General features: G+C 41.3%; 1 protein-coding gene across 1 annotated transcript; it reads right to left on the bottom strand.

The window, feature by feature from the left end:
• Window positions 1-45: 45 nt before the first annotated feature.
• LOC117405757 (short transient receptor potential channel 2) lies at window positions 46-17258 on the bottom strand. Its single transcript, XM_059029504.1, has 13 exons — window positions 16990-17258; window positions 13742-14443; window positions 13199-13399; window positions 12498-12662; window positions 10860-11034; window positions 9863-10063; window positions 7838-8000; window positions 5954-6046; window positions 5454-5646; window positions 4032-4159; window positions 3384-3456; window positions 3059-3191; window positions 46-2557 (listed from the first exon to the last, which is right to left on the bottom strand). The coding sequence occupies exons 1-13, from the start codon at window positions 17002-17004 to the stop codon at window positions 2157-2159; spliced, it is 2643 nt and encodes an 880-aa protein (XP_058885487.1). The 5' UTR covers window positions 17005-17258; the 3' UTR covers window positions 46-2156.
• Window positions 17259-18654: the final 1396 nt, after the last annotated feature.

The raw sequence follows: 18654 nt of genomic DNA, 5'->3' as shown, positions 1-18654 counted from the left end.
TAAAATGTAATAGTTACTTTATGGATCCAAAGAAAGAGAACAACATTGGCTTAACCATTTTATTGCAAGAGGTTAGTAGCTGAACAGTACAAAGATGCAGAAGTGTTACATTCAGTTTGCATCAATGATTAAACAAGTACAGGCTTCCCAAAGAAAGAAAACCCAACCCAAACACCCTACTTAAAGAGTAAGCAGCGGGGATCCGAACACATCCCCACGTGTTGCTAAATGACGTATCTGTCATAGTTCTTTTCATTGTTAACAGCTTTTTACACTGTGAAGTCTGTTTCAAAGATCTTTTCAAAATGTCCGCTCTAGTGCACTAGTGTAAGGTAACAGCAATAACGATAAACGATGTGGTAGGAAAAGAAAAGCCATAGCACTTATGGTTTTTTTTTTTTTTTAATCGCTCTTTCTGCAGTGATTTAGAGGACAGATCTCAAACCCCAGTGTACTAGAGCGGCCATTTTGAAAAGAGATTTGAAACACATTTTAAAATTGTGTAAAAAGTTGTCTGGATATTAATAATGAAAAGAAAAATTACTGGTACGGTATTTAAACAGTTATAGGAACATGTGGGGATGTATAACCCTATATTTTTCAGAATCCCACTACTTACTCTTTAAGTATCTCCATCATGGCCACATTTGGCCAGCTGCTGATAAGAAGCAAAGAATACATTGTAAATTATTGCATTAGTTATCAAAATGTCTGCTACCCATTGCACAATTAACAGATTTCATGATGTTACTCTTAAAGGTGAGTGATGTATTACGATATTGTGGGAGCCCTTGAAAAACAAACATTGAAGATGAAGCACAGCTGTATGTAACATAACTAGGGCGTCTGATTTTCGGGTTTTACCCGATTTAACCCGATTTCTCCCCGCCCCCGAATGCTTTTTTCTGCGTTCGTGTTAAACCCAAAAACTCCTCGAGAGAGAGAGAGAGAGAGAGAGAGAGAGAGAGAGAGAGAGAGAGAGAGAGAGAGAGAGAGAGAGAGAGAGAGGTAGAGAGGTGTCGTCAAAAGTTTGCATACCACACCCAATGTGTGGAAATATACATACGTTTGATTTAAACTGTTGACGACAACTTTGTTTCTAAATAAAACCCGATTTTCAACCCGAATATTTATTCTTTATATATAAAAAAAATGCACCCTGATTTTTTCATTAAATAATTCTACCTGATTTTTAAAAAAGCTTTCACCCGAATTTGGAAAAAATATTTCACCGGTAAATCAGACGCACTAAATATAACCCAAACAACGTTTTTTTTTGTTTGTTTTTTTTCTGTGGTCCACATTTAATGTATTTATTTTTAAACTTACGTATTCTTATTTTTTTATTGAGCTGAATTATAGGCTACATTAACATAAAATAGTACAAAAGAGATGAATGGTGAGTCGCCCACATTTTGTTCAAACCTTTTTAGCAGTGAAGCCTGCACCAAATTACAAAACGAGAAATTAACAACTCCAGATTTGAAGAACTGAGATACTATTTTACTAATGTAGTGCCAGGTTACTTAGCTGTGGGCCTGTTTTTTGTTGCAATAGACAGTAACAATTAATTAAAACATTTCTTTATGTTTCTAGAGTTTATGCCTTGTCTGTAGCAGCAGCTTTGTAATAGAAAGCAGCAGAATAGGTTTCTTTACAAGAAAATATATAATCTCTCCAATACATAGTTTTAACAGGCTCTCTGAGTTAACTCAAACAACGTGCGGTGCAGGTATGTGCAATTCTAACACAAATGCTAAAATGTTACTAATACACATTCAGGCAATCGATAATGGGAACTATTGAAAATTAGATACAGGATCTTGAACTCTATGCACTTAATATATTGTAGACCCTGATATTGATGTGATACAGCCATCTGTAATTTCATTGTATCAGACTGTTTGCCTCAGATGGCTTGAATAAGATAGTTTGTATTGGATGGAAGTTCAAAAGGATTATCTGAAAGTAACTATACTATATAAAATATATAGTAATATATATATTTATATATTGTCGGGTGATGTGCAAGAAACATGCTGATGTATCCTACAGAACCCTATATTACATTCTATTGGTATTTTTGTGGTCAAAAACTATAAAGTACTACATTGTTGATTTTTCAATTATGGCGTATCCCCCCCCCGTGAGATTTTCTAATTCACTTCCTCGCCTCCCTCAATCAACTCTTCTCCCGTCTGCGATCCAAACCCCGTATCCGTGTCTTCAGAGGACTTGCTGTCAGTGGGGGAGGTTGCCTGCTTCTCACACCCTTCCTCTTCCACACACTGGCCTTCACCCTCACCCTCACCCTCACCCACCCCCGCTCTCTCTCTCTGGTGCACAGTGACTTTTACAGACCCTTCGGATCCCAGGGAGTCCTGGTCGAAGGTCCGGAAGTTGGTCTTGGCCCCAAGGATGTACTTGCCCAGTATGCTAGCGCCCTCTTCCTCTCCGGAAATGGAAGTGCCCTGGGTGAGTTTCTTGCGAATTTGCTTCATTTCAGAGTGGAGTCGCCCCACCACTTTGTTCAGCTCTGTAATCCGATTGCCAACATCTGAGGAGAGAGTCAGCAGTGAAGATACATACTGTGGATTTTTTTGTTTTTCTTTTTTAAAACACAGCACTTTGCTGCAAATGCTAGATTGTGTATTGTGATTATCATCAGATTACAATAAAAGTTTTGCCTAAGGTTTCACAGGCCCTGATTAGCACTGATCGTGGAATACCTAATGCCACTTTAAGAAAGGATCTGTGAAACGGGATCTGTGAAACCACCCCTTTTTAGAGTTTAAAAAGGCATGTTCCTGGTTTAATTCAAAGTGTAATTTCTAGTCCTTTTTCTTTAATAAATAATCTCTGAAAGCAGTCTCCGCCATGTTGATTTCAGGTATTAAAAATAATGTTGTGTTCTGAAGGGACCATCTCAGTCCAGCATAGATACATTCATGGGTACAGACTTACATGGAGTACAGGACAGCTCTATAGTTTTGTTCCTTCAGAGACATTTCAAATGTGAAGAAACTGGTAGTCGACCCCCTTCTGCCCCTTCCTTTACCTTTCCTCTTGCTCTCCTCGAACTCCCTGCAGGCTGTCTTAATGTATCGCTGCACTAGCGCCTTGATGACCTGCAGCCTGTATGACACACGACTCTCCATGGGGAAATCCTTATCCTGCAGTACTGCGTTTGACTGTGGGAGAGGGGGAGGAGAAACGGAGAGGTTGTTGATGGGAAGTATGACAACGTCTCCTTTGCCCTTAATGTGCAAAGGAGCCGTCTTTAGTCATGAAGTAGCCTATTCCTTACAATTGATATAATCCACTGCATGGAAGAAGGTTGACCAAATGCGTCATGGAAGACGAGGAACTTTGGGGGAACTCACAATTGAGGGAATAGGTGGGTAGTCCGGCAATCGCTTGGTTTTACAACAGCAGCAGATCTTCCGGAAAATGCCCCTGTGGAAGAAAAAATAGATCCTTATGAGCATGACCTTTCAATTCCAGTAACCATTAAGAGCACACCACACCTGTCCTCAGCTATACCCAGTCTAACCACTAGGCCACACTGTCTTTCTAATACCTCACGTCTAACCACTAAGACCACACTGACTTTCTAATACCTCGGGCCTAACCACTAAGACTCACTGTCTTTCTGGCTTCTGGCTTTCGTTCCACCCGAGCTCTCAATTACTTAATTAGCCTAATTATTTGATTAACTGGACACATTTAACACTTCTCTTCAGGCCTCAAAATGTTTCATAGGTAGTGTACCTTGAATCAAGTGCATTTTTAAAACCATCAACTGTAAAAGACCTTGAAAAATATTAAATATGTCAAATTCAACAAATAATTAGATCAATTATGTTAATTGAGAGTTTAAGTTGGAATGAAAACCAGAAGACCCTGCGGCCCTCGAGGACTGGAGTTTGACAGCCCTGCACTACACTGTCTTTGAGTACTTCAGCTCTATAAGTTTGTGGAACATTATGTAGTCCAGCCAGGGCAGTGCTATTTTTTTTCAGGTGTCTCACCTTAGCAAGTAGAACAAGGACTTTGGGGTGGGGATGACGTTGAAGGGGACCGGCAGGGTGAGACCCTCCCTGAAGTAGCAGAGATAGAGCTTCGAGCGTGCAAACTTCCACTCCACATCCGCGTCGTCCTTCGGGAAACAATCAGTGACTCACACAGGGAAGGCAAGTTTAAGCTAATATTGCGAAGTTGCTGCGAAGTAATGCTAACATAATTCACTATTACAGTTCTATTCATGGCATTGCAGTTGCCACAATATTGTTAAGTAATTACTGTGGAACAGGTGACCTGCAAGCTACCACACTTGGAACAGGCAAGGCACTGTCTTGTGGGTCTCCTGTTGGCGAGAGGAGCCAGGTGCCCTTCACTGTATAAACCTGGTATCCTGTAGTTACTCTCCTAGACACAGGAGAGGGCCCTTTTCAAACTCAAAATGAGATTTAAAAACCTTTGAAACCAACCTCTTATGTCAGCGTGATGCGCTTCCCTTCTTAAAGGTTCTCCACCGTTTCATGACTACACAGTGTTTCACATGGATACCCGTGGTCATCCTTGTTAGATCTGTGAGCTGTGTTCAAGCTTTATTCATGGTTCATAGACACGACAGTGAAACACAAATAATACAGGCTTGATTTGAAATGTTCAAGATTTAACTGTCTGTGGATGACCAAAGCAATATATCGTGGTTGTCCTGTAAAACCAGGATATCCCTATGATCATAACAATTGGGTTGTACTCCGACAGAGGAGTATGGACCAAACGAGGAACACGTATACTTCAAACTGAACGTACAGTTGGCGCTGCCTAATCGGGATACTGATAACCGGGATTTCTGCCTAAAATGGATACAACTCTGGGAGATGGTCCTTCCCAATGCTATTTATGTCGTTTAATTGGGACATCGCTTCGTTTAATTGATATACAGTATTTTCAAAGGATGAATGGAGATCGCTTTTCAGAGCAAGACAGGTCACGTAGCACAGAGCAGTGAGTACGTGATTACGCTGAGACTTGAGTAAAGTGCGTAAACCACGTTGAATTCTTGAAGAAGGTGGAGTCTCCTGTGGTTTCTCAGGCTGCTATTGCAAAGAAAGTTGGTGTGTCAACATCACAGGTGCCTCGCCTAATCGATAAGATGCGATTTCATTTTTTATTTCATGTAGAAATAAAAAACAATTCATTTTGTTTAGGAATAAAAAACAATTGACTGGTATTTTAAATTATGTATTTAACATTTAATCATAATGTGGTGTGATTTCATTCTTTTTCTCTTCATTTAGAAACAAAAAAGTGTGACTAAGGCCATCTCAAATGTCTCTCGTTTAACTGGGACAGCTGCTTATTCGGGATGTTTTTACTCCTCCTGAGGCGTCCCAATAAAGCAGCGCCAACTAATACAGTAAGCCCTAGCCCCCAACCCTCACCTCTATCTTCTGGAAGGAGTTGGTGATCATGGCGATGAGCATGTTGAGCAGTACTATGACGATCACCAGGGTGAATATCCCGTACATCACCCGCCCCACAAACTCAGCCACCACATACTCAGGCATGTCCACCGCGCTTTGGTCCGCTGACCCAAACATGGTCCAGAACAGGAACGGGAATGTCTCATTGAACCTGGGAAAGGGGGAGGCAATTAGGGAGGCACTTTGTAGTGTCATTTTCATCACACTAGCATTGCCCTATTCTCTATGTAGCTTGTAATATACTGCAAAAAAAATAAAAATAAATAATTGACAAACGTTTCAGGCAAGGCAGTAAATACAAACAGGTGCTGATCAGTGGTCATGTGCATAACACATTTCCCCTAAGTTGTCCTTTTAAACGTGTTTCAGAAAGCAGCTTAATACATTCAGTCAATGCCCTAGTTAAGGGATAATGTATCTTAAGGTCTGTGAGATGGAGTAAGAGAGGTGTGCCATACTGTCCTAGGCGTGGGGATACAACGTAGTTCACATATATATTGTTGATTCCACAGAGGAAGGCTGTTCCAATGATCATCAGGATAAACATGAACCTAGAAAGAGATATAAAGAGACAAACAGCGTCAGCCTCTGTACAGCAGACATTCCCTTAACCCTCTACTGCATGACTAAAAGTTTGAATGCAATTGTTTCTGTACAGCAAAGATTGTTACCCTTGGGCAGGAAATTAGCTTGAGCCATCCCTCTACTTGTTATTTTAATTGGTGTGGAACTCCAGAGAGCAATTGCTTGCAGGTGTGAAACAGAGATACCGATTCAGCTTTGAGTGCCTCTGCAACCTGATTTTGTTGCCTTCATGCAACAGCATGTGGTACAGGCCAGGGTTAATAATCTTGGAAATGTCCCATTCAGTGTCTGAAATAGCAGATCATTGCATCGCATGAAAGAGACAAAAAAGACATTGTACAGGGCCGTAGCCAGCCTTGAAAAATGACAGAGGCACTTGCCCGTGCCACACACCCCCTCCCCCACTCACGAAGAAAAAATACGTGAAGACGTGATTATACGTTTTTTATTTAAATACAAAATTTTAGTTAACAGTTGTTTTTTTTTTCTAAATAAGATACTGTTATAGAATTTTGAGTACCTGAGGTTCTAAATTTGCAGGACCTGTGTGGTTTTGTACAGTGCAAATAGGTAGCTTTATCTTTGCAACATTCAAATTCTGTCTAAAAGAAAATAAGAAATGTAGCAATGGCAGAATATTTGTTGTAGATAGTATACTTAGTTTTAAATCCTAGTCTATCAAATTTGAATTTTAACAGCGCTGTCATTATCCAAATACCGAGAAGACAAGAGTGCTTGTGTACATGAAGTTGTGTGTGACATTAATTATAAAATCACATTCAGCAATAAAATTAGCTTAAACGGGTTGACAAGACGGAGAGAGTTTAGCTGCGTAAGTGCATCATAACCAACGAGGGCTGCAGCTCGAGCTTTTCGCCTGACCAGTCGATTTGATAGGCTGTTTGGCTGTGTTCTGATTTATACTCATGAATATGCATTTGACTTCTGTATACTATATATATATATATATAATGTAAACACAAGCAACAGAATAAATGTCTGCAAAGTTTGCGATACAGCCACTATGTAGTTGGACAGGCATCCTTAACCATTAGTGAATATTTTAACCAAGTACTTTTATGGTTGTTAAGTAACTAATCATACCAAAAGAGCAAGACAGATCTAATCTGCATGCTTTTATCACAGAGGGCTGTCACATCCCTAATGCAAATATACCTTACCTTCACAAATTTTAATTCTGACTAGTAGGACACAAATGTCTGAAAGGAAAACCAGCAGTCAATTTACTAAAAAAAACAAAAAAAAACAAAAGAAGGGGTTTCCGAGATTACTGCGACCCATATCGCCACCATACTCCCTCAACCCAGAGGTTACCTCATCATGCTGTCAATCATCTTACACTCCCTCAACCCAGAGGTTACCTCATCATGCTGTCAATCATCTTACATTCCCTCAACCCAGAGGTTACCTCATCATGCCATCAATCATCTTACACTCCCTCAACCCAGAGGTTACCTCATCATGCTGTCAATCATCTTACATTCCCTCAACCCAGAGGTTACCTCATCATGCTGTCAATCATCTTACATTCCCTCAACCCAGAGGTTACCTCATCATGCCATCAATCATCTTACACTCCCTCAACCCAGAGGTTACCTCATCATGTCGTCAATCATCTTACACTCCCTCAACCCACAGGTTACCTCATCATGTCGTCAATCATCTTACACTCCCTCAACCCACAGGTTACCTCATCATGTCGTCAATCATCTTACACTCCCTCCCCCACAGGTTACCTCATCATGTCGTCAATCATCTTCCCGATGCAGATCTGCATTGTTCCCAGAGACTCGTGGGCAGGTAGGATGTACGCCATCCGTGTGAAACTGAGCATGCTCGTCACAGCAAAGAGTACCTCAGCAATGATCTGGGGGTCCTCCTGACGCCACCCCTCTCGTCCTGAGTGGGGGAGGGGAGCCGATGTTCAGTTATTACTCAGGCTGGGATAACCGACTTCCAACTGCATATCCACCCCAAATTTCACCATAGTTAAGGAGTAAGTAACGGCCAAGGTATATAAGCGGCCATTTTGAAAAAAGCTTTAAAACAGACTTTAAAGTTATAAGTGTAAAACGTTGTCAGGATGTTAACAATGAAAATAAAAATTACAGGTACGTTATTGAGTTGTAGCAACATGTGGGGACGTGTAACGCTGTAGAGTTTTTAAGAACCCCACAACTTACTCTTTTAGGTCGCAGACAAAAGTAACAGATTAATGATAAGCATTTAGTAAACTTTAACCTTTTTAATAAAACACAAAGCAAAATACACAATTTCTAGTAATTTAACAAATACTTTTTAGCAAAAAAACAAACAAACTTATTTCATTTAAAGTATTAGTTCATGACAAAAGTATTGGCACCCCTGCTTTAGTATTTCATGTGTCCTATTTTGCTTTTATTACGGCTTGCAGACGTTTAGGATAATTATTTACCAGTATGTTCCATCTTGTTGGTGAAATCTGGGCCCATTTTGTCATGCATATTTCCTTCAGCTCAGACAGATTGAATACACAATGCTTGGCAACAGCTTTTTTCAGATCAGTCTAAAGCATTTCTATTGAATTGAGGTCTGGTGATCGTGAAGGCCATTCCAGAACGTTTATGTTAGTTTTCTTCAAGAATTGCAGAGTTGACTTAGCAGTTGACATGTTGGAAGTAAAACTGTCTGCCAATTAGTCTACGAGCAAAGGGTATCATTGTATGTTGTAGAACGTTTTGATACATGGCTGCATTCATTTGATCTTCAATCACATGAACGTATCCAGTCACTGAACTGCTAAACACCCCATATCATGATCCAATATGCGGTCCATTTTTGGGGAAAAGGTCTATTTAGTCTCATTGAACCAGATAACTTTGTTGAAGAATGCTTCAGAGTCCTGTTTATATTTCTTTGCAAATATGAGTCAGTCTGTAGTGAGGACTACATTCATACAGCTCTTCTGTGTTCTGGTGCCTTTCTACAGTTCTTTCGTGCACTATTATGCCTGATGCTTCTAAATCATTCTTCGTCCTTAGCTGTTAATCTTGGATTTTTTTTTTTTAGCTGTTTAGACGATTCTTCTACCGGCTGTACCCATAATTTTCTTTGGACGTCCACTTCTTTCAAGTGTTTCAGTTGAATTTGTTCTGTTTTACTTCTTGATTATTGCTCTGATTGTGGATTTTCCATGTATTCCATGTTTCTTTGATACTGTTCTGTAGCCATTTCCTTTGTTGTAGTTTGCTAAGAATGCTTTTCTCAAACGTGAATCCAACTCCTTTGTCTTGACCATCATCTGCTGTGTTGCTAAAGACTTCATCTTTAACAGATGTTGGAAATAATGACCTCTTTTTCTGGCTATTGGCTTTATAATGCTGCTTAGTTACTTTGTTATGGTTTTCAATCAATGCATATATATTTTTAATTAGTTCTATAAAGTTTTTACAGACTTAATGTAAAGGTGCCAATACTTTTGTCATGAATAAATATTTTAAATTGCTTCAGTGCTTTTTTTTAATATATATATAAAGATTGTTTGTTAAACTATCAGAAATTGTGTATTCTGGTCTTTGTCATATTAATTTGTGCCTAATGTTCACTAAATGCTTGTTTTAACATGTTTTCTTGAATGATCTTATATTAAGTGTAGGGTGCCAATACTTTTGTCTCCGAATGTGAACCTTTCTGTCTTTCTGAATTCACAATTTTACAGATCATTTGTTCCCAATTCTGTGACCATGCAGCTTGTATAATAAGTACCCAAGGGGCCTCCTTACCGGTTTGTGTGAAGTAGACGCACTCCAGTGTGGTTTCGGACTCCAGGCAGTAGAAGTAGCCCTTGAGGGCGACGAGCACGCGCAGGCTGAAGGCGGCCAAGTACATGCTGAGGGTCATGATGTCCAGGAAGTTCCACCAGTCCAGCAGGTAGTTGCGCATACCCTCAATCCACACCTCCTTACACTCATGCCAGAAGAAGCCTGGGGCACAAAAAACTGGCTTACTGCATATAAAAGATAAGGGAGGGGGAGGCTGATGCAGGTTCTACCCTGTTGAATGGGTCTTTGTTTAAAAAAAATATTATTATTCAATTGAACCCATGTTGAAGACTTTAACCAGGATATCTTGGCTAAAAAAAGTTATACAAACAGATATTTCTATTTAAAAAAAAAAAAAAAGATTTCACACATCCCTGAGCATGTCACTATGGTGGACCATGTGGCGCAAGAAGATCTTACTGTCCTGCACACACATTCTTCTCTGCTGCCTATCTCCATCATCTTCCAGCTCTGCCCATACCAATTATATATCGGTCCAAAAGTCCTGTCACTTTCATTGGCATCAGAGTTGCAAGCACACTCAGCAACCAATCCTAACCAACCCATGTGTGTTTTCCTAGCAGTATCTGTATATTAAAGGGACATTTCTGCAGTCCTAACCCAACCATTTTCCCCCTGTTCTTCCATCGGATCGGACAAGCAACCCCCATACAAAACCTAGCATAGGGTCTTACTTTAGTATTGGGCCCTCCCAGAACTGATTCATCACAAACCAATGCACACCCAAGCAGTCCATGCAAATCCAAGTATGGGACTAGCACAACCAAATCGCCCTAGCTGTTTAGCTGTAAGCTTCATAATGGGTTTACCCCCCTAGCCAGCTCTAAATAGTTGACAGGCCACATAACACCCAAGACATGCGCACACACTCGGAGCCTCAGCATGACCTCGCACTAGCTTGTGACCCTAGAGAGGTAGTGCTGCAGATCATACGTACCCACCACCCACACCATGTGGAAGGAGTTCTGAAGAATGCTCTGGTTGCGCGTGGAGAAGTGTTCCCGGTCACTCTCCATGATGATGGACTCCGCAAGCAAGAAGATCAGGAACCACAGATAGGAGGCAGAGTGTAGCAGGAACTTTATCACCGGGATCTTCAGGATCTTTCCGATCTTATGGAAAAAACAGAGGTGAAATGGTTGGGTTAGGACAGCATAATATGAAGATTATCTGTAATATGGTTTCTATCATTTGTTCAAATTTCAAAGAAGACAGTAAAGAAAAAAGTGGATGGAATATAGGTGTGTGGAGTTCATCATCCTACGAAGAAACCATTTTACAGGTAATTTTCGTACTCTTACCTTGTTTGATGAACTCCACACACAAAGTGAGCTATACCAAAGGATGTAGACAAGAGGGTGGTAGGTTAGACATTAGTAGAGAAAGTCACAGATACAACACAGTGTGCAAAAGTAGGCTGAGAGCAAGACACATTCAAGTTATAATGCTTAATAAAGGTCTCGAAGGAGGCCCATGTTGCAGATGTCCTGTATTGGGACAGATTTTAGTTTTGGTCCTGTAGTAGCCATTCCCCTTACCGAGTTGGCTTTGATGGATCCTGGAGGTGGTTTCTTTTCCAGGCTGTAACAGAACTCAAAGCAGGATGTGCAATTTGAAATTGTCTGTTTGGAGACAGGTTTACCTCGGGTTTGTAAGCCCTCTTGCTGAGGTCATTGCCTCTAAAATACTGTTTTCCAAGTGAAATATTTCTCTTCACGTGTAGCCATGGGTTAGGACAGTGGTCCCATAGATTGTTGAATACCAGGCTAAGGTTTCATTGAGGGACGATGTGCTTCATTAGGGGCCTTAGTGCTAACGGATCACGCTGGCACCAAAGCGTGCGAGCATAGGTGGGCCGAATGGCCTTTCGTCGTTCTTGAATCTTTTTTGTTCTTATGTTAGATGGTTAAACCCACTAGTGAAACTATTCACCATAGGGTGGAAACCTACAGGGTGACCTTCCCAGCCAGGTAGCAAGTTAGCAATTGCAGGTGACATGAACCTTGATGGAAGATAGGGAAAGACCCTTGTGAAGCAGGTGGCTGAGGTACGATAATAAATTAGAAACAGGAGGACAGTTTCTCTCCATATGTCTGTAGGCATGATGTGGTGTGGAGGACCTGAATGATGCACCCACAGCGGGTGTAGCCAGGATTGTATTCAGTTTAGGGCATTTAAAAAAGTAATCTTTGCGGCCTACTGACACCCTGTAAAATGTATCTATTGTAGGTAGATATGGCACAGAGGAGGCAGATTTCTTCCATTTTGTCTCAACGGGCCTAGGTACCAGGGACCGCCGCAGGGGCTACAGGCTGTGGAGGCCAAGCCTGTTTTAGGTCTTCAGATTCCCCTCGGCACTGGATTGTGATCTGGGAAAGAGGCAGCTAAGCAGCGCAGGCTGGAATCTACGCTGTGGCTTCAGTTGGTTTCGTAGGTGCATCTCTCTGCTGCCGTGGGAATGCGTAGACTTGTAAGACCGCTTCCTTGGGGGAGACATGGTGGAGCTAAGTTTCTTAAGGATGGGCGGGAAGGTATAAGGAACAGCTGTTCTCCTGTTAGAAGCAGCACAGCCTACCTTGGATTTGGGAGCCAGCCAGTAGATGAGACAGAGCACAGGCATGGTGATGAAGATCCCAAGCGAGACGAAGATCTTCCACGCGGTCTTGCTGCCGCGCCAGCCAGACAGACTGCCGCACCAAATCGACGAGAGCACCTGCTGACAGATGGGATGGGCCACAAACTGAAGAACAAGACAGAAAGAGAGGGGTGAGACTGTGGACCCAAGCTTTCATACTCCATTTCAAGACATGACAGCACTACCCATTATGAAATGGTAAGAATAGAGGGAGCAATCTCATTTCAACCTGTGCAAATATGTCATCATATCAACACAGATTGGAACTTTTAGATCCTTTCTGCCTGATTCACTTGTCATCCAATTCACTTTGGTGGGGTGGGTAGTGCTATTTTAGAAGCACAATTACACATGACAGGCTGTTTTATGGCCCTAGGCATGCAGACATTGGACCATATTTGAACACCCTGTAGTGTCATTGCTTTCATAATATATTACAGTTCATTAAATATACACAATTACATTACCAGTATTAATGTAAAAGGGTACTCCTGATAAGAGATTGATGTTTCTGGAGTAAAACCTGTGATCCTGGCATCTATGAGATACAGCAGGAGCAGGGATCTCAAGGGAGAGGGTTCCCTGTTTCTGGGGCATATAGTGTGGCATGTGTTGGAACGTAGAAATCTCTAAGGGAATACCCGTTTCTGGTTGTGATTGACAGCGAGTCTCAGCCGAGCCAAGTTGGGGATGCCCTCTTCGAAGGTCTGCTGGTCCAGTTCCTCCTCGCTGTCGTCTCCGCAGTCGTTCAGAATCGTCGTCACTTCACTCTGGTTCCTGCACATTCCCAGCAGCTCCACTGCAAACTCCTGGCACAGGTCCTCCAAGCTCAAGTACTGAGGCTGAGGTGCACATCCACACCAGGGAGGCAGGGAGACCGACAGACACAGATAGTTAGACAGCCTTTGGCTTGAGGCGCCTAACTACCACCACTGTAAGTAATCTATAATAAATGGCCATTGCGCCAGCCATTAATGCTTAATTGTTTATTTTTATGATTTGTTGATATTTATTTTACTCATTCTACACTAGTTGATCACTTTACATTGAGAAAATGCATGAATGTTTAGGTTATGATGTTATATAAAGGATGACCCACACACACACACAAACACCAATACATGCAGGCCGAACATGAAAGGTCAGTAACACAGACAAGGCTGGTGCCACAAGGGTGCTCTAACCTTGAACTCGGGCTCCTTCTTGGAGAGCCTCTTGAGCTCGCGGCTGAGGCGGAAGGCGCTGAGCATGGCGTCCTCGCTGCCGATGGAAAGGTAGGCACGACTGGCGATGCCCCGGAAGGTGTTGATGCGGGAGAGTGAGAACTTCAGCAGGTCATACTGGCGCCCGTTGCGGCACTCCAGGCAGGTGCAGGAGACCTTGTGGGGCCGGGGGATGACGTGACCCTTCTTGGTCAGCATTTCCACAATCTCATACAGGTCTTTCTGGCAGGCCAGTGTGAGCGGGGTGACCCCGGGGGCAAAATGTGAATTGTCGATGGAGTGGTCAAAGATAGCCAGCGAGAAGGAACGGATGTCCACCTTGTTGTTGCCAACCCCTTTCTCATGGTCCAGCCTGTCCAGGAGGCGCTTGACCACAGTGGGCTGGTTGGTGTCCACGGCCACCAGCAAGGCCTCATGGATTTGACGGAAGTCGAACTTGACACACTCCAGGAGGACATTTATTATGTCCTCGTTGCCCAGCCGGATGGCCAGATTCAGGGCCTCCCTCCACAAGCGGTCCTCTGATTCATCCAGCTGCCGCAGGATCCCGTCACTGACTGCCAGCAGCCTGGACACCTGCAGCACGTTCGCTGCCTGGATTGCCGCAATCAGAGTCGGCGGGAAACGCATCTTCTTGTTCATAATTTCCCGCCATTGCGCTTGCTGGAAAGAGGGTGAGGTGGAGGGTTAAGAAAGTTTAGAAGTTAGAGATCCTAACAATATAAAGATATTGACTTGTCATTTTAGTTATTAATAAACTTGAATGAAGAGATGTCACTAGCAAGAAATCTAATAAACAATCAGAGAGGTGATTTATTAAATATGAATTGGATAAGTTAGCCCCATGTTTTTATAGTATATTTTACATCTTTATACAGCTGATTATTTAAACTTGGATGGTTTTGTAAATGTGATATTTTTTGTCAGATAAAGCTTTTCTGAAACTCTCACTCTTTGGTCTTTGAAGGTTATAAGGTTACTAACCGTTCCAGACAAATTATCAGTCACAGTTTTACTACTACTAAAAAATAAAAATAATAATAATAATAATAATAATAATAATAATAATACTACAAACTTACAAAAGTGACCCCAGAGATTGGTTGTGCCTCCATGATACATTTAACAAAAAAAATCCCAAACAGCAGAGGGGTTTCGAGACATTTCTTTCAATACAGTGCTTTGCTGTCGAGATTACAGAGACTAGGGTGTGTGAACCATGCATCAGCTGCAGAGTCGCTTACAACAACGTCTCACCCAAAAGACAGAGCACAAGGACGTTAAGTGACTTGCCCAAGGTCACACACAGTAAGTCAGAGGCTGAGCCAGGATTTGAAGCAGGGACCTCCTGGTATGAAGACCTTTTCTTTAACCACTGGCCCGCCAAACCTCATCAAATGATCGCTGCAGCACCATTGTGTCATTTTTCTTCATCACAATTCAAGGCCTACCTCTGCACTAGTTCTGTGAAATATTAATAACTCAGTGGATTAACACCTTCTAGAACCTTGTGGCAAACCTGAACTAACTCAATAAAAACCTATTTATGAAACTTATAAAGAAAAAACGCCTGGCAGAGGGAACTGAATAATCCAGATTTTTACCATGGTACGGTAGTTATTTTGTATTGATCCAGTTGATACATCTTAAAGGTTGAACTAAAAATAGAAACAGAGGTAATGTACTGTATTGAATCAGCAGTCACACCATCTTTCCATGAATCTAAGACAATGTCCATGGTGCTGGTTGCATAGTCTTCATATGGTTCATATGAATATTTTGATTTATAATTGTGCTTTGAAACCGTTCCTCACACTGAGTGTTAAAAAAGCTACAGGCATTCCAATTGAATCAGCCTTTGCCTTAACCTAAGATGGAGACCCTATAATGTAAATAGAAATATCAATCCTGTCATTGAAAGTGTTAGTTCCCAGTCATCAGGGCAGTCTTTCTTTAATGATTAGATCACATCACAAGCTACAACTAGGCAACACCCTTTTCTTTACTGTCAACGACCTACCCACGGATATCAGGACTGCTCAGTCCCTGACCACCTTCCAGCGCCTCCTCAAGACACGCCTGTTCAGACAGCATCTGTAAACCTCAAGTCTCAACCATACTGGACTATGTGGCAACCAACTGTACCAGTTCTTGCATCAGCTTGTACCTGCACTGAACTGCTCCATACCGTGCTGCATTCAACTACTGCTCCTAACTATAACTGTATCTTATATCTGATTTTACTCTAATAGGTAACTGTACTCATGTTTTTTGTATTTGCTCTTATTTGAAATCATTCTCATCCATTTATCATACTTATTACGTGTTCTTACTGGACTTTACTCATATAAGCAAATATTTACTAGAAGTTTGAACTGCTCTTAATCAAACTCGCTCTTACTTATAATTTACTGTATTCTTTATTTTGCTCTTACTTACATTTGTTCTTATTGTACTTTCATAACTGCATTATTATATTCTGTAATGTGATATTTTATAATGTGATAACTTGTAATGTGATATTTTATAATGCGACACTTTGTACTGTGATATTTTGTAACAACTGTAAGTCGCCCTGGATAAGGGTGTCTGATAAGAAATAAATAATAATACTGAGAGATAAATGGAGCGCAAGTGTAAGTCTATCGAGAAAATAGGCCGTTGCTTGATTCCCTTCAATGCATTTTGAATACCACTGCACGATTTTAAAATAAGAATCGAGAACCTTTTAGCCCAGCTCACTGTTTCAGACAGACAGAGAGCACTGCATAATAACCTAAGCTATAAACTAGTAGTAAAAAATGGATGGGCATCATGAATACTACCTTCGCAGGCACTGTATCATACAAGTGCAATGGAAACCATCGGTAAAAGCAGTAGAATGCAGTCTTTTCACAAAGATACATTACAGAACACCTCAGAGAGGACATCCTTTAAATCCATTTTTCTCCCCAGAGCAGCATGTATAAAATTCACCTATTTGCACATGGGTACTGACTACCTGTTACCAGTCACGCAGAACAAAAGCTGTTTGTAAATCAGGATTGCGGATATACAGTAGTTTTGGGCTGTAGTTTACAAACCATGTACCCTTTGTTGGTTACTGTAAAAGAAGTACAGAATATTAATTCTTCATTTTAACTTTAAAGGCACGGACGTAGCTCCCTACAGTTAAAAGTCAGACAGGTCAAATATAACACACTTCTCACCGTGAGGTTCTCCATGCTCTTTGGTTGCCTGCAGTAGAGGCAAATAAATCAGATGATGTGAAAAAGTGTTTAGACCAACACAGGGATCCTCAGGAACTCCAAAAAACCACCATCTCATGGTCACATCTCAATAAAATGTCTATCTACCAGATAGCACCAAAACTGTAATAATAATAATACAAATTTAAATAAAATACTAAATTGTTTAGAAAGGTTTCCCCAAGCGTAGATCGGTATGTTCCCTGGTCCGATAACAGGGAAGTCTTGTGCTCCTCTCTCTGCTCTGGAGTAACTGAACAGAGGAGCACACCTGCTGCCAGCTCATCTCTCCAGAGCCTGGAATTAATAACAAAGGAACACTAACGAGAGAACGGCCCAGAGGGAGCCGGCTGCTTAAGAAGTAACCATTCCAATTAAGGTGCAAAATGTGTTAGTGAAGATTTAGGTGCTTGTTATTGCATCTTATTGCTGGTCCATTTTCAATGCACGATAGCTCTACCTGTAAGAACTGTGTTTAAAGATGTCTGCATACTTCATATAGTAGCACCCTGAGATGTTATGAAAGAGGTTTGCTGTGCTTCTTGTAACCTGGAACTTTTGTACTGTATTTTTTTTATTTATTTTGTATTTATTTAATAGACTAATACTTTAAACATACCCCCCTGGCAAAGTGTGATAATGTGTTTTGTAAGCCAGTGGAGCATAGTTTTCAAACCCTGACGTACAAACACGTTTATTTATTTTTCTGATAATTTTTAATTCCAGTCAGCACTCACATATCCGACTGTGGCAGGGCAGAAGAAAAGCCCTTCACATAATGAGAGGGAGCAGGCCTAAGCCCTGCATGTAAATTAAATGTGATGCGTTTATTGTATTGTGATTTAAAATGTATTGTTTGTTTATTTTAGAACAGGCGAATTTGTGTGTGTATTTAAAAGAATGGCTTGTGTGTTGTTTTAGGCTGTGTGGTCCAGTGGTTAAAGAAAAGGGCTTGTAACCACAAGGTCCCCGGTTCAAATCCAACCTCAGCCACTGACTCATTGTGTGACCCTGAGCAAGTCACTTAACCTCCTTGTGCTCTGTCTTTCGGGTGAGACGTAATTGTAAGTGACTCTGCAGCTGATACATAGTTCACACACCCTAGTCTCTGTAAGTCGCCTTGGATAAAGGCGTCTGCTAAATAAACAAATAATAATAATAAGTATGATTTGAATGCATTGTTTATTATAAAAAAAAGTGTTTATCATTGGTTTGAATGTGGTCTGGCAGAGGCGGTGTTAGCAGCTTGTCTCTGCCAGAGCTCGTGGGGATGCATGGCCGGCGAAACGAAAGTAAAAAGTAGTGATGGGAAAAGTGAAGCCTCCTGAACCACTGAACCCTCTGAATCACTTGGTTGGCAAAAAATTTCACTGATCAGAAGCACATGAAGCGCTTCACACTCTTCCGTGCCATCTCTCGGTAGATCTGCACAACTACATTGAGAGTAAAGACAGCCCCCTATCTCCAGAGAAGGCATTTAGTAAAGTGGACAATTATGCTCAGAGAAGGCAATGTGTTATATAGTGACATTTCATAATTTGACATACAAATATCAAGCAATTTCATTTTCTCGGTTAATTGGGCATCTATAATTTAAACAGTCATTGCAGTGTAAAGGGACACCTC

The sequence above is a fragment of the Acipenser ruthenus genome, chromosome 8 (assembly GCF_902713425.1).
Source record: "Acipenser ruthenus chromosome 8, fAciRut3.2 maternal haplotype, whole genome shotgun sequence".
Taxonomy (NCBI): domain Eukaryota; kingdom Metazoa; phylum Chordata; class Actinopteri; order Acipenseriformes; family Acipenseridae; genus Acipenser; species Acipenser ruthenus.
The sequence above is the reverse complement of the archived record's forward strand: the minus strand, read 5'-3'. Positions and strand labels throughout refer to the sequence as shown.